General features: G+C 33.1%; 3 protein-coding genes across 3 annotated transcripts in view; 2 read left to right on the top strand and 1 right to left on the bottom strand.

The window, feature by feature from the left end:
* HELRODRAFT_92362 (hypothetical protein) overlaps positions 1-5,869 on the top strand; it is a gene marked incomplete at both ends in the record, with an annotated part of 14,572 nt that extends 8,703 nt beyond the window's left edge. The window contains 2 exons of the mRNA XM_009015810.1: positions 4,051-4,119; positions 5,769-5,869. Of these exons, the coding sequence (XP_009014058.1) occupies positions 4,051-4,119; positions 5,769-5,869 (170 nt within the window). The remainder of the gene's footprint in view (positions 1-4,050; positions 4,120-5,768) is intronic.
* Positions 5,870-8,262: 2,393 nt separating this feature from the next.
* Positions 8,263-12,513, top strand: HELRODRAFT_184109 (hypothetical protein; the record flags this gene model as incomplete). The annotated part of the gene is made up of 5 exons (XM_009015809.1): positions 8,263-8,404; positions 8,467-8,562; positions 8,874-8,952; positions 10,484-10,683; positions 12,074-12,513. The coding sequence occupies 5 exons, from the start codon at positions 8,263-8,265 to the stop codon at positions 12,511-12,513; spliced, it is 957 nt and encodes a 318-aa protein (XP_009014057.1).
* A 2,478-nt stretch (positions 12,514-14,991) lies between these two features.
* HELRODRAFT_184108 (hypothetical protein) lies at positions 14,992-21,308 on the bottom strand (the record flags this gene model as incomplete). The annotated part of the gene is made up of 4 exons (XM_009015808.1): positions 14,992-15,107; positions 16,343-16,544; positions 17,026-17,103; positions 21,261-21,308. 4 exons carry the CDS (start codon positions 21,306-21,308, stop codon positions 14,992-14,994), a joined length of 444 nt encoding a protein of 147 aa, XP_009014056.1.
* Between the last annotated feature and the right edge of the window lie 428 nt (positions 21,309-21,736).

The raw sequence follows: 21,736 nt of genomic DNA, 5'->3' as shown, positions 1-21,736 counted from the left end.
TTGAAGATGTTAAGGATGTTGATGATGTTAAAAATGTTGATAATGTTGAGACTGTTGATGATGTTGAAGATGTTGATGATGTCGAGGATGTTGATGATATTGGTGATGTTGAGAAAATGGTAATGATGTTGAAGATGTTGAGAATGTTGATGATGTTGAAGATGTCGAGATTGTTGATGATGCTAAAGATGTTGATAATGTTGATGAAGCTAATGATGTTGATATAATGTTATTAATGTTATCTTTACAAGATTATTTTGTTTTACATGTCTTTACAATGCCCATCATTAAGAATCGGTTGTTTTGTTAAGTTCTGTGACATGCTGTTATTAACGATGGCGCCATTTTCTATCTATCCTAAACAAATTGTTATTTATGAATTTCTTATAATAATAATAATAATAACAACAACAATAATAATAAAAGATGATTTTGTTGTTGTTATCGTTGATGATGATGATGATGAAGATGACGACGATGACTACGATGATGATGAAAATGTTATTACTACTTTGTGATGATACTGATGGTGATGAAAGTAATGAGAATGATGAGATTGTTTTGATGATGCTGGTCCTTGAATGGCGTTTGGTTATGGTTAAATCCGCGGTTTATAACTATAATGTATAATTTTTTTCTATAGTTGTGACGATGTTGTTGTTGATGATGATGGTGGTTACAATGATGCGATTAAAATGGTGATGATGAAGGTGATAAAGGGATGATGATCATAAGTCGATGGCGAAGTTTTTGTTGCCACGATGACAAAGTTGATGAATTTTAACGTGTGTAATGATAAGATGTCAAACTTGTACGGGGTAGTCGTGATGATGATGTAATGGTGGTAATAATGATGATGTCGTAATGATGATGATGATGATGTCATGAGGATTTTAATTTTGACATTATAGTGGAGTAATAAAATTGATGATGGTGGTGATGTACTGGTGTGGTAGTGATGATGACGATGTTACGATGACGACGATTTTACGAGGTGGTAGTGATGATGGTGATGATGTTTTCTTGCGGCGCCTCTGCTGGTGTCAGGTACGACGAAAAGAAACACTTGAGTTATAAAAACATGCGTGGGGGCAGGTTGAAGAAGATGCCGTTATGTTTGTTGTTCGTGTTGTTGTTGTTGTTATTGTTGTTGTTGTTATTCGGGTTGTTGTAATTCCTGTTGTTGTTATTGTTATTCACGATGTTGTTGTTGTTACTCGTGATGTTATTTGTGGCGTTTTGTATGTTGTTTGTTTATGTGTTTTTTTCTATGTTTCAATTTGTGATTTATGATGTTTTTTGATTAATAATGTTATCTAATTGTTGATGTTTTGTATATGTTAGCGTGATGTTGATGCGATGTTGATATGATGTTGATGTTGATGCAATGTTTGTTGATGCGATGTTTGTTGATGTGATGTTGATGTAAAGTGGGAGTGACAGTGATGTCATTCTTGATTGGAGAGTATTAGAATGGTTGTATTACTTGCCAGCTGACAAGATGTAAAAAATATACAATCCAAATAAACAAATCGCGCGAAATATTATAGGCTTGTATTTCTATTGTGGAAGTGGTGTTTGTATGTTTTTAAGAGTCGGCGTCTCAAATCGCTATCTTCGTTATCAATCGACAATTTATAACGATATGAAATTTTTCGTATCGTTATTCAAACGAAACGACTTATGAGAATTTTCGTATCGAAAAATATATGAGACAAAAATTTTGTCGAAACAAATAACTGCACAAAAGAATTTAAAAAAAAATTGAAAAATTAAAAAAATTAACGTAATTTTTGCTCAATGCTTCTAGGGTCCAACTGAGGGCTCGGTTCCAGTTTTGGCGAAATAATTTTAAACAACTGTAGACTGTCTGTATGTTGTTCCCACGGATGTGTTGTGCTGGAGGCAATTACTGTGGGCTGCATACTTTTGTGTGTGCGTGTGATGTGTGTGTGGTGTGTGTGTGTGTGGTGTGGTGCGTGGTGTGGTGTGTGTGTGGTGTGGTGTGTGGTGCGTGTGGTGTGGTGTGTGTGGTGTGGTGTGTGTGGTGTGGTGTGTGTGTGTGTGTGTGTGTGCCTGTCCTAGAATAATTTCTTTTTTAAATCGATCAACCACTTTTTGGATTGCTTTGTTCCTTTGTTTGTTTGTTTGCTCGAATCTTGTTTGGCTTAACATTTACACACGTAAATGAATGATGAGATTTTTACATAACAAGCAGTGGTGGCTTAGAAGTGTGTAAACTTTCTGAGAGTTATTGAAAGATGGATGGATGAATGGATGGATGAATGGATGGGTGATGGATGGATGGATGAATAGATGGATAGATGGATAGATGATAGACGTACAGGCGAATGTACAAATGGATAGACATATGAATAATTAAACAAATGGAAAAACTGATAAATGAATGTATGAACAAAAAATGATTAAATGGATGAATGAATGAATAAATGGACGAATGAATGGATGGGTAGACAGAGGATGATTGATTGGATTGACGAACGGATCATTGTGGCAAAATGACAGTTGTTTAATTATCTGCCACGTCACAAATGACGTCATTTTCAAGATTTTCTTGTTTTCCTGTGATTTCTTGCTAGGTTATTTAGTTTGTAGTGTTTGGCGGACTTCAGCGACAATGATTTTAGCAATTATTTGTTTGAAATCACCTATTTTTTTTGCCATATTAAATATACAATATTTAAAGACTCATAATTTGTGTTTGTGCAACTTAAACAATCTGAACCTTGATTGGTCATGGAGTAGAGATGCATCACAGAAACCGGTTTCAAACACTCCACCACCCAACACCCAATGAAGATTAATTACAACAAAAGTTTTAACCATTTCTAAAGCCCTGTAAAGATCTCATGCCACAAACAGGGGAACCTGTTTAACTGCTCGATAATTCCCTTACATTAAATTTTATATTTATCTGAGATTGTTCGTGGAATGATGTGCTGAAATATGAACGTAAGTTAAGTTACAATCACCTCACACCATGCACGTTTTATAAGACGAGCATACATATGACAAACAAACATATAAACAAGTAGACAGACACACAAAGCCATACACAAACACACAAGGCCAGACACAAACGCACATGCCCAGGCACAAACAAACAAACGAACAAACCACATGCAATAAAACAAGTCGTTAGCATTTTATTATTTTTTTATTTTTTTCACACCTATGTTCAAATTTTATGAACTTGTTAAAGAAAACGTGGCCAAGATGTTTGCTGTTGCTTGTATTATTATTATTATTTATTATTGTTATTATTTATATTATAATTATTATTATTGTTGTTGTTGTTGTTGATGAAGATGCTCACGTAGTTGATGTAATTGTTGTAGTTGTGGTTGTTCAGTTGAGATGATGGCGTATTTTATGTTTCCACAATTTTACTTTTAGATATATAAAATGGTAAGATAGGTTGTGGACACAAATGACCACATATCGCCACTACGCCAGCGACACAACAGACACAACGCTCCTTCAGATCAGAGTAGCGTTTATGTATACAAAACCTATACTACACTTTGATTGCGATGTCTATGGTTTTCAATTACTTAATTTTTTGTTATAATGAGCAACACAACAACAAAATAACATCACAACAACAACAACACATCAACAACAGCAACAACACCTCAATAACACATCAACAACAACAACACATCAACAACAACAGCACATCAGCAACACATCAATAAACATATCAATCAGTAACAGAAAAAATTATATCAAGAACATTCATCTCTGAACAACAACACAACATCACACACACACACACACACACACACACACACACACACACACACACACACACACACACACACACACACAACACACAACATCACAAAAGCACACAACCACACAACATCACGGCAACATATCAATGTAAAATGATACCGTTAGCTTTGATGTGTGTAATTTCGTTAGCCCAGCAATAAAATACGTATAAAATACTACTGCAAATGCAGGTGTAACTAAATTATCAATGTATAGTATATATATATTATAATGTGTAGGTATGTATGTGAGTGTGTGTGCGTGCGTGCGTATGTGTTTGTGTGTGTGTTTGTGTGTGTGTGTGTGTGTGTGCGTGTGTGTGTAAACCTAACCACCAACCAGAGACAGACAAACAACTCACATACACCCACCAACTGCATGGTATAAAATGCTACGTTTGGATTTAATTAATGCAACCAACTGCAATCAAAAAATCATTCAAACAATTAAACATCACTCTCTTTGTAAAAATTTATATTTCTTCGTCGACTGATGCGTTTGAAATGTATGTACACGCGCGCAAAAGCGAACTGCATGCAAATTCGTACGCACCTGCACCTGCAACGAGTACAAAGGCGTAGAATTACTTACTTACATGCATGTTATTATTTGCCTAGGATCATCCGTTTGTTTGTATAATTGTTCTCGTTCTCGTTCGTCTGTTTGTTTGTTTTCAAATTCACTTGTTGGTTCTTACGTTCTTGGTTTTCATGTTTGTTCGTTTTTTAATGTAGATACTTTTTATATTCATGTTTGTTCGTTTGTTCACTATCAGGTTTGATCGTTCTCACGTATGTTTGCACTTTTATTTTTTAGCTTGTTTGTTTAAATGCTTCGTACGTTTGATTGTTTATTTGCATGTTCGCTTGTTCGCGTGTTTGATCGCTGTAACGTTCCGATTGCGTCAGCCTGGTAATCATAAAAAAGTAATTATAAACGACGGTGCTAGTGGTGATGTGATGATGTGAGGCTGTTTGTATGTGCTGATGTGATGATGTGTATTTATGGTGATTAATAGCATGATGATGATGCATACAGACGATGATAGCAATGTTGAAATGATGATGACGATGTTGTTGATGATGATGATTATGTTCATGTGATGATGTTGATGATGATAACGATAAAACAAAAATAATGATGTTAAAAGTACAATAATGAAAATGAGGCTGGCAGAAGGTAGACTTAAATAAAAGACGCTGGCGATGGATGGCGATGTTGAAGCCATCAATCAAGAGGCAAGTACGAACGAACATTTATTGAATATTAATTTCTCAAATCTTTCTAACTAAACAGGTGTGCTCCAAGCAAGTTGTATACATTCATGTAGGTTTTGTATGTGAATGTATGCATGTGAATGTTTTGTATGTGAATATATGCGTGTGAATGTTTAGTATGTGAATATATGCATGTGCTTTGGATGTGTGTTTTTTAAGTGTGTGTTTGGTATGTGAATGTTTGTTTGTGAATGTTTTGTACGTGTATGTATTGTATATTTGTATGTGTATGTTTTGTATTATTTTATGTGAATGTTTCATATGAAAATGTTTTGCATGTAAATGTTTTGTATTTGAATTTTTTTATGTGTTGGTTTTGTATGTAAATGGAGGTATATTACGTATATGCTTTGTGAGATGTATGTTTGTCAACTGTTTATAAGTGTACTAGCTTGTACATACGGTATTTTTAATGTAAAAATATACATAAGAATGTATAAGTTATTGTAAATCTATATTTGCTTGATACCCGCTGCATACAAGCAACATGTATGTATACACAGACAACACGTACAATGTAGCATGGCTAAAAGTTATATAAATTATAAAAATATATATTGTATTTATAACTAAACCGGTTTGTGTGTATGCATGCATTTGCTTATGTTTGCTTGCATATTTACAAGTTTGTTTGCGTGCATGGTTGTCTGAGCGTACCTGTGTGTTTGGATGGATGCAACAACGTATGTGTAGTGTGCGCACGATCGAATGTATGGTTGAACGCATGTGACTATGTGTGTGTGTGTGTGTGTGTGTGTGTGTGTGTGTGTGTGTGTGTGTGTGTGTGTGTGTAGATATGAGCGGATGTCTGTTCACACCAACGTGTCCACACACAGATGGTGATTGTTAGTTTCCATAAAAGTTGAACAACGTAAAAAAAATATTATATTTTTTGCATCGCGCGTGCTCTGCACGCAACGCACTGAAACAAAAATTTTGTATTTTGAAAGTTTTTGCCACGACCACCATTTCATTTGATCCTTGACACTTTTGTTTTAAATTCTGACGTGGCTTAATAAATATTTGAGTATCTCATTCACATTTCAACTCATCCACGAGGTGCATGCCGACTGGTCAGGTCAGGTGCTCCTAACATTCCTGATGACCTCTCAGCCATGCTCCGCCTGAAGTCCTACACTCTATTTTACTCTCATGGAAGTTTTCTGATAACAAAATTTGACGAGGAGATGAATAATTGAGTGATATATAAATCATTCTTATTATGTGGTTTAAAGTTTGGTTTAAAAGTATTGCACAGAAAAACATTTCAAGTGCACATAAAATGTTCAAAATCATTTGAAATATTGTTTGAAGGCCGAAAAATGTTCATAACTAAATATTTGGCCACACCAAACATGTCTGTCATACTTATTTATTCCAGTTTCCATGATACTTTGATCAGAGCGCTAACAATTCTATCGACAAATAAAATATTTTTTTTTCGTTTTATAAAAAAATGAGTTCAAATGTTTAAAAGCAAATCAGGTGAATTCCTGTCAAGCTCTACAAGCTCAGATCAGTTCAACTATACAGCTACACGTACACTAGTAAAAGGATACTAGATACGCATAAATATCTTGCAGATGCATGAAATAAATCGGTTAAATAATAATTAAAATGAGTAAAATTTTCAAAAAAATGAATAGATGTTTATTAATAAACTATAAGAAATGTAAAAATTGTTAAATTTGATGAGTTTGAGGAATAATGATTCATGGAAACTAAAGAGCGTGACCAGACTACCAGACTACAAAAATGTGCGAAGGGGCGTTTGAGAGCCAGTAATGAGGTATTATATGTGTATGAAGCAATTCATTAGTTGACCTGCCAAATTAAATTACTCATATAACCGAAGTTGAGCAGGGAGTTGAAAATTGAAAAAATTGGAAGTTTTTTTAATTTCAGTTCTGTAAATCCCACTCTGTCAAATAGACGCAGAGCAAGTTACAACATGCGAGGTAGAAAACGAGGGAAAAAATTATGCATATAAAAAGCATGTCACATTTTGTAGGAGTAATAAAAAATGATGTCAAATAATTATTGGTGACAGCACCTAGATGAAATGTAAATTTAAAAAAAGTACAAATAGTTATATATTTGTTTATTTATGAATTATAATATATATATATATATATATATATTTCACATCAATTTTTGTATTTAAATTTTTACGTCAACAGTTGCCTAATTATTTTGCCAATTTTTTCACTTTTAGCAATGACATTCAAAGGAAATTTACTAGACACACTTCCCTTTTCTATTCTCATACTGTGAGATTAAAAGCTTTTCACTCGAGCATGAAACTTAATGATCCGAGGGTATGGGGTACTGTATTGTCACATGAAATTAAAACAATCAACTCATTAAACTTATTTAAAAACAAGCTAAAAACTTTTTTAGTTAAAAAAACACTTATTTTAAATAGTTTTACACTATTTTACAACTTATTTAATTTTGACGTTCTTAGTAAGCGAATTTTTCAGTCTCAGTTGTGACTATACTGTCACCTCTAGGTACTATATGAAACATGACAGTATTCATGGAATGATGTACGTGTGAGCATGTGTTTGTGTGTATGTATTTATTTGACATTTCTGTTACATTTATAGGAAGAATTTGTGTGTATGTATTTATTTGACATTTCTGTTACATTTACAGTTGGAATTCTTAGTTAAGGGTGGCCTATCCACAAGTTTATCTTTTTTGGTTATCCTTTAAATAAATAAATAATAATAAAAAAAAAATATATATAATGTATTTTCTTGTTCATTTTTGTTGACAATGTATGTGGTGAATAACTTTTTAGACAAATATTTTTTCTAGAGCTGAACAAATAAAATCAAACTTGAGGTGCATACGAGATGAAACTCTGAGACTGGCGACTCCCACAAAGGATGATTTCTTAGGATAAACGTTGAATTTAACAAAATCTAAAATTTCGATTTAAAATAGTTGCACAACCTTTGGCAAATTTTTATAAAAAACTTTTTTTCTATAAAAATTGTGGAATAAAAAACAAAATGATCGTCAAATTTTTGATGAAATGCTGTCCATATGTTGGATGGTGTTTTGAGTGATAAGCAAAGTTTATACATCAAAACTTGCAAACGTCGACAGTCCGTAGGAGGCCAAAAGAAGCGAGTTTATGTTAATAATAATTGTAAAAAAAAGAAAGATTCAGAAAAAAATGTTTAACCTTCTACCTTGCATGGATATTGAAAATCATTTTGTTACCGTATTAAAAACAACGTTGACCCAGCACCAAGAGACAATCACAGCAGCACAAATCAGTTTCAATCCATTTCTCATTTCCAGAGCTTTCTTTGAAAGTGTAGAATATTTGTTGAGCACGTATAATTAATTTTATATGAACACAAATTCAATAAATCAGGAGGAGTGAATGAGCTGGGTCTGATCATGACACGAAATCGCATCTCGTTTAATCACTGCAGCTGTTCTCAGAGGTCTGCTACTGCTGCTGTCGCAGGTGTGGCGGTGGTCACGTGAGCCGGGTCATCATCATCATCATCATTTTTATTATCTACATCATTTTCACCACCATCCATATCGTCATCTTCATCATCAATTTATATGCTTACGAAAAATTGTTATGATTGTTTGTTCAACTTGCGCTTCGCAAATAACAACTCAAACTTTCGTTAATGATTTCGTTGCTACAATTCATTGACATTTATTTAGAAAGATCATTTTATACAATATTTGTTTTTATTATGAAACTAATTCATCCAAATCTTCGATAAATTTAACTCTTATATTCTTATGACGTCACAATGACAGCTGAGCAGGAGGTATGTTTGAGGGAGAAGTTGAACATCACGTGTCCTTCCTTCCACGTCATCAACATCCAACTCGCCAGGTACCTCATTTCATTCCAGACAATTAATTCACTCAATTAATTCACTCAATTAATTCACTCAATTAATTCATCATTCACAAGTAACACTCTATTGGAGTGTTGTCTATACGTACAAATTCACTCCAGTAAGAAGTGTGGTTGTGGTTGGTGACTCATAATGAAGAAGAGTAACATGAACGTGCAATGATGATGGTGATAATATGATGATGGTGTTTAGCGGCAAAAAACGTTGCATACAATTTAAATGCAAGAATTAACTCTAATTTTTAAAAAAATCTTAAAATCTTCAGACTGTGTAGGTATCAAATCATGAGTGCGTGTGTGATCTTCTTCAAAGTCACAAATTATCTTATTCATAACTACAAGCATGATTTTTATTGTTACTATTGATTTTATTAATTATGTTATTATTATTATTTTATTGTTATTGTTGTTATTAATTAGTTTATCGTCTAAAAAATTGATGTACGCAATTGATGAATTTCAACTGGTTTTAATCTGGTCTGGTTTGCTACACAGCAACAACTTCAACGACTACAACCTCTCATCAAAAAAACTAATTCGCCTCAACTAAGAAATCTTAGAAATCTTAAAACCTGCATCATATCATCACATTCGTAACCACCTTCACATTCATATTCATTAGTATTTCCATCTTTAACATTTTATCATCATTGGCGGGTTTAGAAATTTCCCGGACCCCCTGTAAAATTTCAACATTTTAAAAATGTTGGGCCCTCCCCCGTTAAAAACCACCATCGCCGTTGTTCATCTTCAAACTTGAGCCATCAACAGCAAACAACAACCTCACTATTGTCATCCAAATCACATCGACCTTGTCATCACTACCATCATCTTCGTCGTCGTCGTCATCATCATCATCATCATCATCATCATTGACATTATCATCGTCTTCATCGCCATTATTAGAATCAACGTTGTTATCATCATCATATTCTCATCCTCATTCTCATCGTCGTCGTCATCTTTGTTGCCACCATCATTCTCATCATCTTCATCATCAATGACATCATCAATGTTATCACCATCGCGACCATCAGTATCATCATCGTCGTCTTCGTCACCATCATCATCATGACTCCCACCGTTTGTAATTAGCATCATTGTCAGCTTTCCTGGAAATGTTCGTTAATTCCGCCATCTTTTTTCCTTCATTGCATGAAGGAATGAATTTTTCTCCTCCTCAGCCTTTTTAATACTACCATCATCATCATCACCACCATTTGGTTCTTCATCATTATTTTCATCATTTGCATTTCATTATCATTCACTCATTTTTTATCCCCATAATGATTAATTACTATCAAAATTCATCACAACAATAGTCATGGAATAATTTTCAGCATCACCGTAACCATCCCATCGTGAAAATTATCGAATATATTTGAAATCATCAGCATCATCATCAACATCATCATCATCTTCATCATCATCTTCACCATCATCACCATCGTTGTCATCATCACGATCATCATCATCATCATCGGATAATTTCTCGCCCTCCACACAGATATGGCAGAATGTTCTCGAAAAGATGTGTCAGTCGACAGTTCGGCCACTTCGATTGTCAGAATGATGTGACGGACAGCTTGAGGCTGATGTGTGGACAGAGGCTCTCCTGCTCACTGGAGGTCTTCCTGTCCTTCGGCAACCTGAAACCCTGCTCGGAGTTGGAGTCCTTCCTACATGTGCATTATGAATGTCTGCCAGGTGGTTAATGTCGTCGCTGCTGCTGTTGCTGCTGTTGTGTGATGGTGTTTGCGTTGTCGTTGTTGTTGTTAGTTTTGTTGTTGTTGTTGTTAGTGCTACTATTTTTCGGTGTTGTTAAAAAGTGGTCTAAATATTTTAATAGAAGTCTTGATTGTTTATTTTCTTCATTGAACTAGCAGAGTTAGGAAGAGTTGAGAAGTTTTTGTTATTTCATATTCTAAAAAAATTTTCTATAAAGAAATAGAGTACAGCTGAATGGAAATAATAATTTATAAAAAAACAAAAAAAGTTACTAGAATGTGGTTTGAGGTGGGGGGTAGGTCTCGGCTGCTGTTGGGTGGCTGGGTGTTTTTGTTGTCACATGCTGCTGATGCTTTTCAATGTACTGTTACTAAGTATATAAGTAAAAAAAAATATATAAGACAATAAATGAATGAACGAATATATAACAATAACAATGTGATGATTTAAAATGACGATACGATACTGACGATGACGATGATGATGACGAAGATGATGATGATGACGGTTGTGATGATGGTTGTGATGATGCTTATGATGATATATTTATGATTGTGATGATGAGACTAGTTTAATGATGGTGACGATTACAGTTTGATGATGACGATGGTGGTAGTTTGATGATTGATATCTTGAAATGTTGTTTTAGTTGGCACAAAAGCAGCAATTAGGAGGCTGCAATTGCTTTTATAAGAGGTCTTGTTTGTTTTTGTAACAGTCATTAAAGTTACCAGCCGAAACTGCTTTCAACAACTATCTGCCAACAACATCAACGACATCAACAATATCAACTACGAGCCAATAAAACAACAACACGGTGTACTTTCTAGTAATGTAATTAATCAAATAAGCCTAAAGTTACAACAACAACAACAACATCAACAACAACATCAACAACAACGTCATCTTCAACAACAACAACAACAGCGTAAGTGATTTATAAAAGTTTTTTATTTTCTTAAATTATTTCGGCAAAATGATTTCATCATTAAATTGTTGATTTTGATTTGTTGATGTTAAAATATTTATAAAGACAACAGTGATGACAACAATGCCGAAGACAGCAATGATAATATCTACAATGATCTGTGCAATCATTACAATAATATATTGCGATAGTATTTGTGGTTACCAAGTGGTACAAAGCAAACAATTTTCTATTCATTTTCATTCATTCATTCGTTCATTTTTTCATTCATTTTTTCATTCATTCAAACAATCATTTATTCATTAAATTTTAGGTTCAACTATTCGTCCACCACTCAAATATTGATTCGTCCACCCGATTCGTTCGCCTACTTAATTGTTTGCTTCTTCGTTCGTTTGTTTACATTGTTCATTCTCAAATTTATTTTTTTTATCATTTTAGCTTCTTGCATTGTCGAACTTTCTGCAAAGGCGGGAATGCATTGGAACTTCTCATTGGTTGAATTTCATATGACGTCACCTACCGAATCAACCAATCAGATGCGATGCCACAAATTGTTCAAAATCTATGACGCAACAAACATGCTAACGAAAGATAGCAGCAGCATCAAAGGATTGAAAACAAACGAAAAATCATCAGCGGACGATAATGATAACTTCAAGATGTCTGCCGGAAATGTTGTGACGTCATGCGATGATTGGGTCGTGAACCAATCAGCTTACGTTACGAACAGTCACGTGGTACGCGTCGAAATAATGACATCATCATCATCACTGCTAACGCCATCACCAGCATCTTCAACGCCAGAATTTTTAATAAATTTCCAAGGTTGGATTTATTTAAAAGTTTTTTCGAATGTTGTCAAAGTTTCTGATACGTAGAGTTCGTGTACACGCCACATTGAAATCTAACACTCTAACAATATGTTTCAAAAGCTCAAAATTTCTAAAAAATCGTGAGTGATAAAAATTATCTTATTAGAATAAAGTATCTTTGGTTTTGTTTCTACGGTAACCGCACGATGATTTATGCATCGCCCATCCCTGGAATTAATTAATGGCGGCATTTCTGTAGCGGGAAAACATTTATCAATGTCTCTTCTTGCCTGTCTGCGTTCTTTTACTTGTTTGTTTGTTCACTTGTTTGTTTGCTTGTTTATTTGTTTGTTTGTTTGTTTACTTGTTTGTTTGTTTGTTCGTTAGTGCTTGCTTGCGTTTTTGTCGGTTTTTAAAAGTATGCTTGCTTGTACGTGTGGGTAACGAATGTGTGTGTATGTGTGTGTGTGCATAAATTTGCGTGCGCGTTTGTGTTTGCGGCTGTGTGTTGTTGGGAAGGCGTGTTTGCTTCGTGTGCTGTTGTTTTGTGTTGTTGTTGTTGTTGTTGTTGTGTTGTTATGTTGTTGTGTTTTCGTATGGCTGTGTGACGTTATGACGTTATATTGTTGCTGCGTTGTTGTGTTGCCACGGTGCTGTGCTGTGGTTCTTATGAACTTTGTGCACGCGACATTCAGTCGTAGTTGTTGTTTTTGTACATCTGTGTTAATGAGCTGCGTATTGTATCTGCAGCTGTATTTCGTTGCGTTGGACTGTGTCAACAACGTTTTGTGTTCGGCCAGTTGTGTCTGCTTGTTTGTTGGTTTGAAGTTTGTTGTTAATAGTTCTGTGTGTAATGACTTTTATGCGAAAAACGTTGATGCGATGTGCATTGATGTAATTTACTACGTAATGTAATGCAGGCATGTGATGTCACATCCACTAGTTAGATGAAATGTTAGCTGTAATATGCATTGACGTGATGTAAATATGTAAAGTATTGATGTACGTAGTCCACTGATGTATGTAGTGAATTGATGTAATGATTCATGTAATGTATTGCACTTTGATGAAACGTAAGTAAAGTTTGGTGCTATAAACGTTTGATGGTTTGTATTATGAATATGTTGGTCGATGTTTGTATTGTTGGGTAGGTTTTTTTATTGATGTATTTTTTACGTAAACTGTTGTTAAATTGTTGTTGTATGTTGTCGTTTTTGTGTATGGTAGATGTTGTTGTTAATTATTGCTATTGATGTTATTGTTAATTATTGTTGTTGATGTAAGCTGTTTTTTGGTCTGTGGTTGTTGTTAATGTTCGCCTGCGATGTTTTGTGTTTTGATTAATGAGCAGAAGTGAATGCAACACGAATGTCACAAACAAACGACTCTCAACTCAACAACTGTTGTCTTATAATGTTGCGCTATAGCATTTATTTTGTTGTATGGGCGGGAAGGTTTGCTAATTCGTTGATGTGTCGTGTTGGGTTGTTGTCTTCAACTGCACTGACGTTATGCGTACCATTCGAAGATAGATGGCTGTGCTCTCACGAATTTACAAACAAAAAATATTTTGGATGTTGATTTTTGCATTTGAAAGCATTGTTATTAACGAAACTTGTCTTTGTTGTCACCTTTGTTAATTTTTTGTTGTTTGTTTGTTTGTTGGATGGTTGTTTGTTGTTGTTGCGGCTGCAGTTTGTTGTTGTTTACTATTTGTTGTTGTTGTGGTTTTGATAATTATGACTTTACAAACTTATTTGCATGTCTTCAAAAAATGTTAACTCAAAAAATTTAAAAAAATATTCCAAAAGCATTTGTCGAAAACTTCATTCAATGGACATCTTTAAAACCTCACAAATCGTGGCTAGCATTTTGTCAATGAAAATATCCGTTTGAGAGAAACAAGTCTTTGGGGTATGTTGATGGTAATAAATGAAACATCTTAAAAAAAATTACAACAATCTTTTAATTATTATTATTATAAAAATAACAAAAAAATATGGATATAAACATAGAATAAAAAAATAATTGATTGCAAGAGAAGTTGACAAGTGGAAAGAGTTGTTTCATTGTTAATGTGACAACAAGATGACCTCACATCAACCACAGGTCACGTTCGTAATTATATGCAACAAAAACTACAACAAAAACAAAACTTGCATGCGTAAAATGAATACAAATCTAAATACAAAGCAAAATATACAAACAACGAATTACACAATTTTATGAATATAATGCAACCGACTTTGTGCCTGATATTAAAATGTGCACCTCATTACCTCAGCGTGTAATTACTGTACGTGTTCGTCAGCCTCTGTTTTGATTGTACGTGTGGAGGTAAACACTGAATGGAGCACGTTGCTATGTTTGTTCGTTTGTTCTTGTGTTGGTTCGTTGGTTTGTTTATAAACATTTTTAGAATTTTTTTTTATAAACGTTGCATTGAAGCTAAGAAGAGATCGGGGTTACTACAAGCCATTTAATGATGGTTCATATTCGAAGTATCTTTTCTGTTGAGTAGTAATCTAAACAGTAGTGTACGGCCTAGGGACGCCTGGCAACATGTTGGTAGGGTACCAACTGTCCATCACAACTCAACAAAGTTTTCTTAAACTCCTCCACCAGAATGAATGACTGTATGACAGCACTAGAAGAACCATCTTATCATTGGTTTGATAGCATAACAAAATGTTGTCATAATATTTTTTATTATTCTTCAAAAAATCAGAATCAGACAAAAGCAGAAACTGTGAAAACATGTTAAAGCAGTAGTATAGAATGATAACGAAAAATAAATAACTGAGTAAGAATGTTTAAGCATGAGAAGATTGAAAATGAAATGATGGCTTAAAAAACACACATACAAACGTATGAATGTACAGTATAGAAATATTAAAATTGTTTTATACAGCCAGCTCAACTGTTTTCAACGTGATTGTTTTTGATAGGACAACAAAGAGATATGCAAAAATATGTTTTCAAGTTTATGTTTTTGATCCGATTGTTATGTAATAGAGTTTTTAATGGATCAATTGTTCTTTCCATCAAAAGACACTTTTTATCGCAAGAACAAACAACTGCAAAAACATCATACTTCAGTTGAATGCAAGTTAAACTGAAGCTTAAAAACAACTGATGTCTCTATGTATGCTTAGATGTGTGTGTATATGGATGTGTAAATGTATCTGAATATGTGTGTCTGTACAAGTACATACGTGTATATGTGCGCGTGTGTATGTATAAATGCGTATGTATAATTTTCTTTTGTGTATGCCTGTTAATGCATGTATGTGTATTATGTTAGTATACGTATGTGCATTAGTGTATGAGGAAACATGTATGTGTGTGTGTACGTACGAATTAAAAAAATTACAAATGGTGTAGAAAATAAACAAATGAGGTGAACAAAAACACACACACACACAAGATACATGTACATGCACACACACGCACGCAAATAATGAAAACGTTAAATACATATAGGTAGCATTAAAATAGCCATCTCTGATATTTCAAAATAATCTTCTGCCTCAATAAACCCATCAAATTAAGAACATCACGTCCCATGCAACATCGCGTTCGAACATCTGCAACGGGAGGTTTGAACATCAAATGTTGAATCGCCACGCCAGCGCTAACAAGTCCTAACCTCTCATCCCACCGACCTCGCTCTACTATGGTCTTCCTGACTCTATACTCTATCTTTTAAGTAAAGCTTTTAACTCTGCTGCTCGTCTAGTTGCTCGTGCCCCTTTCTTTTCTCATATATCTCCATATCTTGTTCTCTTGCACTGGCTACCTATAAAATATAGAATAATTTTTAAAATTTGCACGTTCATGTATAAGTCTCAATCTAAATTATTTCCTAAGTATTTATCAGATATATTAATTGAACCTAAACGCCCCGGTTTACGATCGTCTTCTTCTTCTCGCTTTTTCTTAACTCGTGTTAAACACTCTTTTGCCAAATCTGCTTTTGCTTTTTCTGGTCCTTTTCTCTGGAACTCTCTACCTACTTCTCTGACTACTTCTCCATCACTTGCGAAGTTCAGAGCGGATCTCAAGACCCATCTTTTTGCAAAATTCATTGAGGAGCGCTGTTGAACATCGCGGAAATAGCGCTTTATAAGCTAATTGATTGATTGATTGATTGACCTGCATTTTTTATTTATAATTTTTATTTTATGTTTGGATCCGTTGGTAACTGAACATACAAAATTTAAGAAAATACTTTTTTTTAACGTTTCATTAATAAACAAGAAGCAGTGCAGCTAAAGAAACTGAATTTTATGTGACTCTTTAAAATGTTCAATTTGTTAGTTTAAAAATCAATTTCAGTTCAAATATTTATTGCTACCAAGAGCATAAAAATTATTTATAATTGGTAAATTTCTCTCGATATAAACATGAACAAATAGGTGGACAAACACATTCCATTATCTCATAACAAATGTTTTAGAATAAAATTGTATCTATAAATTTTAATTTTTACAGATTGATCGATATATTATGCAGTATATGTGTGAAATTATTTTTCTATGTTCGTCTGAAAATCTTTGACTCCTTCCAAATACTTACCACATCTAAGATGCCGCTGTTTTCACCATGACCCTGACATTGAACCATGACCCTGACATTGAACCTGACCCTGACCACCTTCACAATTCAGAGCAATCTTGTTATAAGCAACACGAAATCTCAATCAATCGAGCACATTTGTCAAAATTAGCAAAATGAACAAATAAAAACGTTGTGATAGGCAGCAAGCGATAAGATTTGAACATGCGCTTAAAAATGAATGTCTTCATAACTTGCACGCCTCGTGACGAATGTTTTTACGGAGGACTGAATTTTAAGTTGTACCATGTTTGCTCCAACTGATGTATAATCTTGTTTGTGAGTTGCAATTGTGTGGCAGACCATAACTACAACACAAATGTACAAATTAAAGTACAGTTTAACAGGACAGTTGCTGCAGTTTGGTATAAATAAACAAAAACGTCTCCGTTTTTGCTTCCATTATTTTCCAGCCATCGTGCATGGAAGACGCGAGGATTTACATCGATCGAACGAGTGAGTGCACATATTAAAAAATAAGATTTGTTGACAGAAAGGCTTGCTTCTAATTTGTTTATTTAATTAATTAATAAGTGTCTTAGATCTCGTGAAGTTCAACATTTCAGTTGTAAGTTGTTAATACACATGAAGTAAAAAACACATCATACATACAGACCGACATACGCCACACACGCTGTGACGGATCCAGTGGAATGGGGATGGAGATCATGCAAGAGGAAATATTGAAAATTCCGTGCAAAATGAAATAACAAATTAAACTGAAATGAGCTAAAAAAATCCTTAACTTGAGAATTTTGGAAATCGTGCCTATCACTGAATTAGCAATGAAGGTCATCAGCTTTGAAATTTTTAAATCCTCCAGCACCGCCAAATTCAGGCGAACACGCACGCATACAAACAAACATACACGACACAAACAGTAAGAGAGACACGTACACACACGCGTACGCACAGGTCTTATAAATTATATTAATACTCATACAAAAATTTTTAATATACAAGTTATACATATAGGTAGGTATCACATAAATTGATACGAATGCTCATATACAACGTTCATCACGTACATACAGATGCAGCACGTACTGCCACATTGAACTTTACGACTTTCTGCATTATGCCGCTAATGCAAAATTTTTATTAAAATCGTAAAATATTTTGCGTGCATTTATTTCACACTTAACTTCAGTGCAACTGGACAACATGTTTGCAAAGCTGAGGAGTGCCAAAGTACATTACTCACACATACATCACACACACACGCACATACAGACCTCATGCATACATAGAACATACATTCCACATTCCTATATCAAACATACGCTTATCAAATATACATTACCTAACACACACCACGGACTCCAAAATAGTAAAACTAAAATATCGGAGTCCATGCATACACACACCACACACAATCATACTTCACACATACAAATATGCACATAAAAACACACATACTTAACGTATATACTTATGAACATACTTAGCCAGACACATTTAACACAACATATTCTGATAATTTTTTCAAACTGATGAACATTGTTCAAAGTTTATAAAAAAAATTATTACCTTAATTAATTGTGAAAAACCGAAATAATGGAAATTTAATTTGCACGTGGCTTACAATGAGTAGTTTAAAACTTTTATTTTCATTTTTGAAACAGAAAACATTTATTTATTTTATAATTGATCAAACAACATCCACTCCATTTTAACTTGCTACCCTGCTTGCTCTCTTTCTAATTAATTACTTTAATTACATTTTTTAATTAACTTTCTTGTAGAGTCTCTAATTTTTCATTTCAATCGGTTGAACCGAGTTAATTAGTTTAATTTAAATAAATTAACTATCAAATAGTATGTTTACTTATAAAAAATAAGTTTGTTTCAATATTTTTCTGAAATAAATTCAATTTTCAAAATCGAAATTTTACAAATACTTTGTAAAAAGAGCAAACATATTTCTACATTTTTCAGTTGAAATTTTTTTTAATATAGGAATCGGAGGAACCTGTTGGTATTCATAAAAATCCAATCATCAACGACCAACCAGTAGAGGAAATTTTTAAAATCCACCCAGTCAACTAATGGTGAATAAAAATCATGCGTGGTCTGCAGACGAGCGCAAAAAAATTGCCAGCAGATGATCCGCGGCTACTTATCCATATCCATATGATACATATCCGTTTTTTACTTGTAAAAGAAACACTTTTAAACGCTTGCTTACAAACTTTAATTTATAGAAGTAAATATTGAAAAAGTAATGCTACTTCCACATCACGTGATCGTCTCAATGCTACTTCCACATCACGTGATCGTCTCAATGCTACTTAAATATCACGTGATTATTGGAATCTATGTTAGAGCACGTAACTGTCCTTCAATTTGTTTGTCCTCAAATATGAAAAAGCTCACATCACATCTTCGTTAATGAATACCCCATTGTTGCAATATTACATTATTACAATGTTGCATAGTTAGAATATTACAATGTTAAATTACAACATTACAATGTTACATTACAATGTTGCACAACAACATTACAATGTTACATAACGACATTGCAAGGTTACATTACAACATTACAATGTTACATAACAACATTACATTACAATGTTACATCACAATGTTACATAACAACATTACAATGTTACATTAAAATGTTACATTACAATGTTACAAAACAAAATTACTATGTTACATTACAATGTTACATTACAATTTAACGTAACAACATTACAATGTTACATTACAATGTTACATTACAATGTTACATAACAACATTACAATGCTACATAACAACATTACAATGTTACATTACAACATTACAATGTTACATAACAACATTACAATGTTACGTTACAATGTTACATTACAATGTTACATAACAACAAATAAAATCAAATTTAGTCAGACGCTTGGCTTTTGGTGTCATTCGTCAATGATTTGGTTTTAACAACAACATTACTATGTTACATTACCATGTTACATAACAACATTAAAATGTTGCATAACAACATTGCAATGTTACATTACAATGTTACATAACAACATTACAATGTTACATTACAACATTACAATGTTACATAACAACATTACTATGTTACATAACAACATTACAATGCTACATAACAACATTACAACATTACAATGTTACATAACAACGTTACAATGTTACATAACAACATTACAATGTTACATAATAACATTACATAACAATGTCACATTACAATATTACATAACTAACAACATTACAATGTTACATAACAACATTTTAATGTTACATTATAATATTGCATAACAACATTACAATGTTACATTACAATGTTACATTACAATGTTACATAACAACATAACAATGTTACATTACAACATTACAATGTTACATTACAACATTACTATGTTACATAACAACATTACAATGTTACATAACAACATTACAGTGTTACATAACAACATTACAATGTTACATAACAACATTACAATGTTACATAACAACATTACATTATTACAGTACAACATTACAATGTTACATAACAACATTACATAACAATGTCACATTACAATATTACATAACAACATTACAATGTTACATTATAATATTGAATAACAACATTATAATGTTACATTACAATGTAACATTACATTATTACAGTAAAACATTACAATGTTACATTATAATATTGAATAACAACATTACAAAGTTACATTACAATGTAACATTACAATGTTACATAACAACATAACAATGTTACATTACAACATTACAATGTTACATTACAACATTATAATGTTTCATTACAACATCACAACATTACAATGTTACATAACAACATTACACTGTTATAGTTTTTTAGTTTCAAAAAATACTCTACGTAACATGGATCGGGTTATTGAATAAATAGCTATTTAACTATGAATCCATTTAAAACTTGTTACAATTGAAATTATATTATTGAGTGAAGGTGAAATGAGAGATGGTTTGTCCTTTCTTCAAGGATGTTCATTTCCACTTAATTAATTATTTAATTAATGAATTAGTTAATTTATTTATTTTATTTACTCATTAATTAAATAATATAGTACGGTAATATAATGAAAGAAATTGATTGCGTGCGTTGTAGCATCCTTTCAATATTCTCCGGATTAAGATTGGATTGCCATTTTGCAATATATTAATTTAAAAGTTGTACAAATTTAGGAAATGTAATTGCGTAGTTTAAAAAAAAAGGAACCTTCTTGCGACAACCGAGGTACAGATTGGCACTTTGATAGCCTGCCATTATTCAAACAGGGCTGACAAAAATGTTTGCACAATGTAAATTTATTATTTTTAAAGTGATGTTTCTTCATATTTTTATATTTATTTTTTGTGTGTATTAATTAAAAAATTAGCTAAAATTAGTAGTTTACCATGATACAACATAAACAAAATAAAAACAAAATAACAACATACAATTATATAGGCACATACACACACACACACACACACACACACATACACACACACACACACACAAACACTCACACACAAACAAACACATACACAAATCACACACACACACACACAGTGGTCACACAATGAAATGACCCCCACTAAGACAACACACGTCCATGCAAACATCCGAGCATTTCGTGACTTCCATTATATAATATCATGATCTATATTAGTACTCTGTATATTTAGACTATTATATACTTATTCTGTATA

The sequence above is a fragment of the Helobdella robusta genome (assembly GCF_000326865.2).
Source record: "Helobdella robusta unplaced genomic scaffold HELROscaffold_165, whole genome shotgun sequence".
Taxonomy (NCBI): domain Eukaryota; kingdom Metazoa; phylum Annelida; class Clitellata; order Rhynchobdellida; family Glossiphoniidae; genus Helobdella; species Helobdella robusta.
The sequence above is the reverse complement of the archived record's forward strand: the minus strand, read 5'-3'. Positions and strand labels throughout refer to the sequence as shown.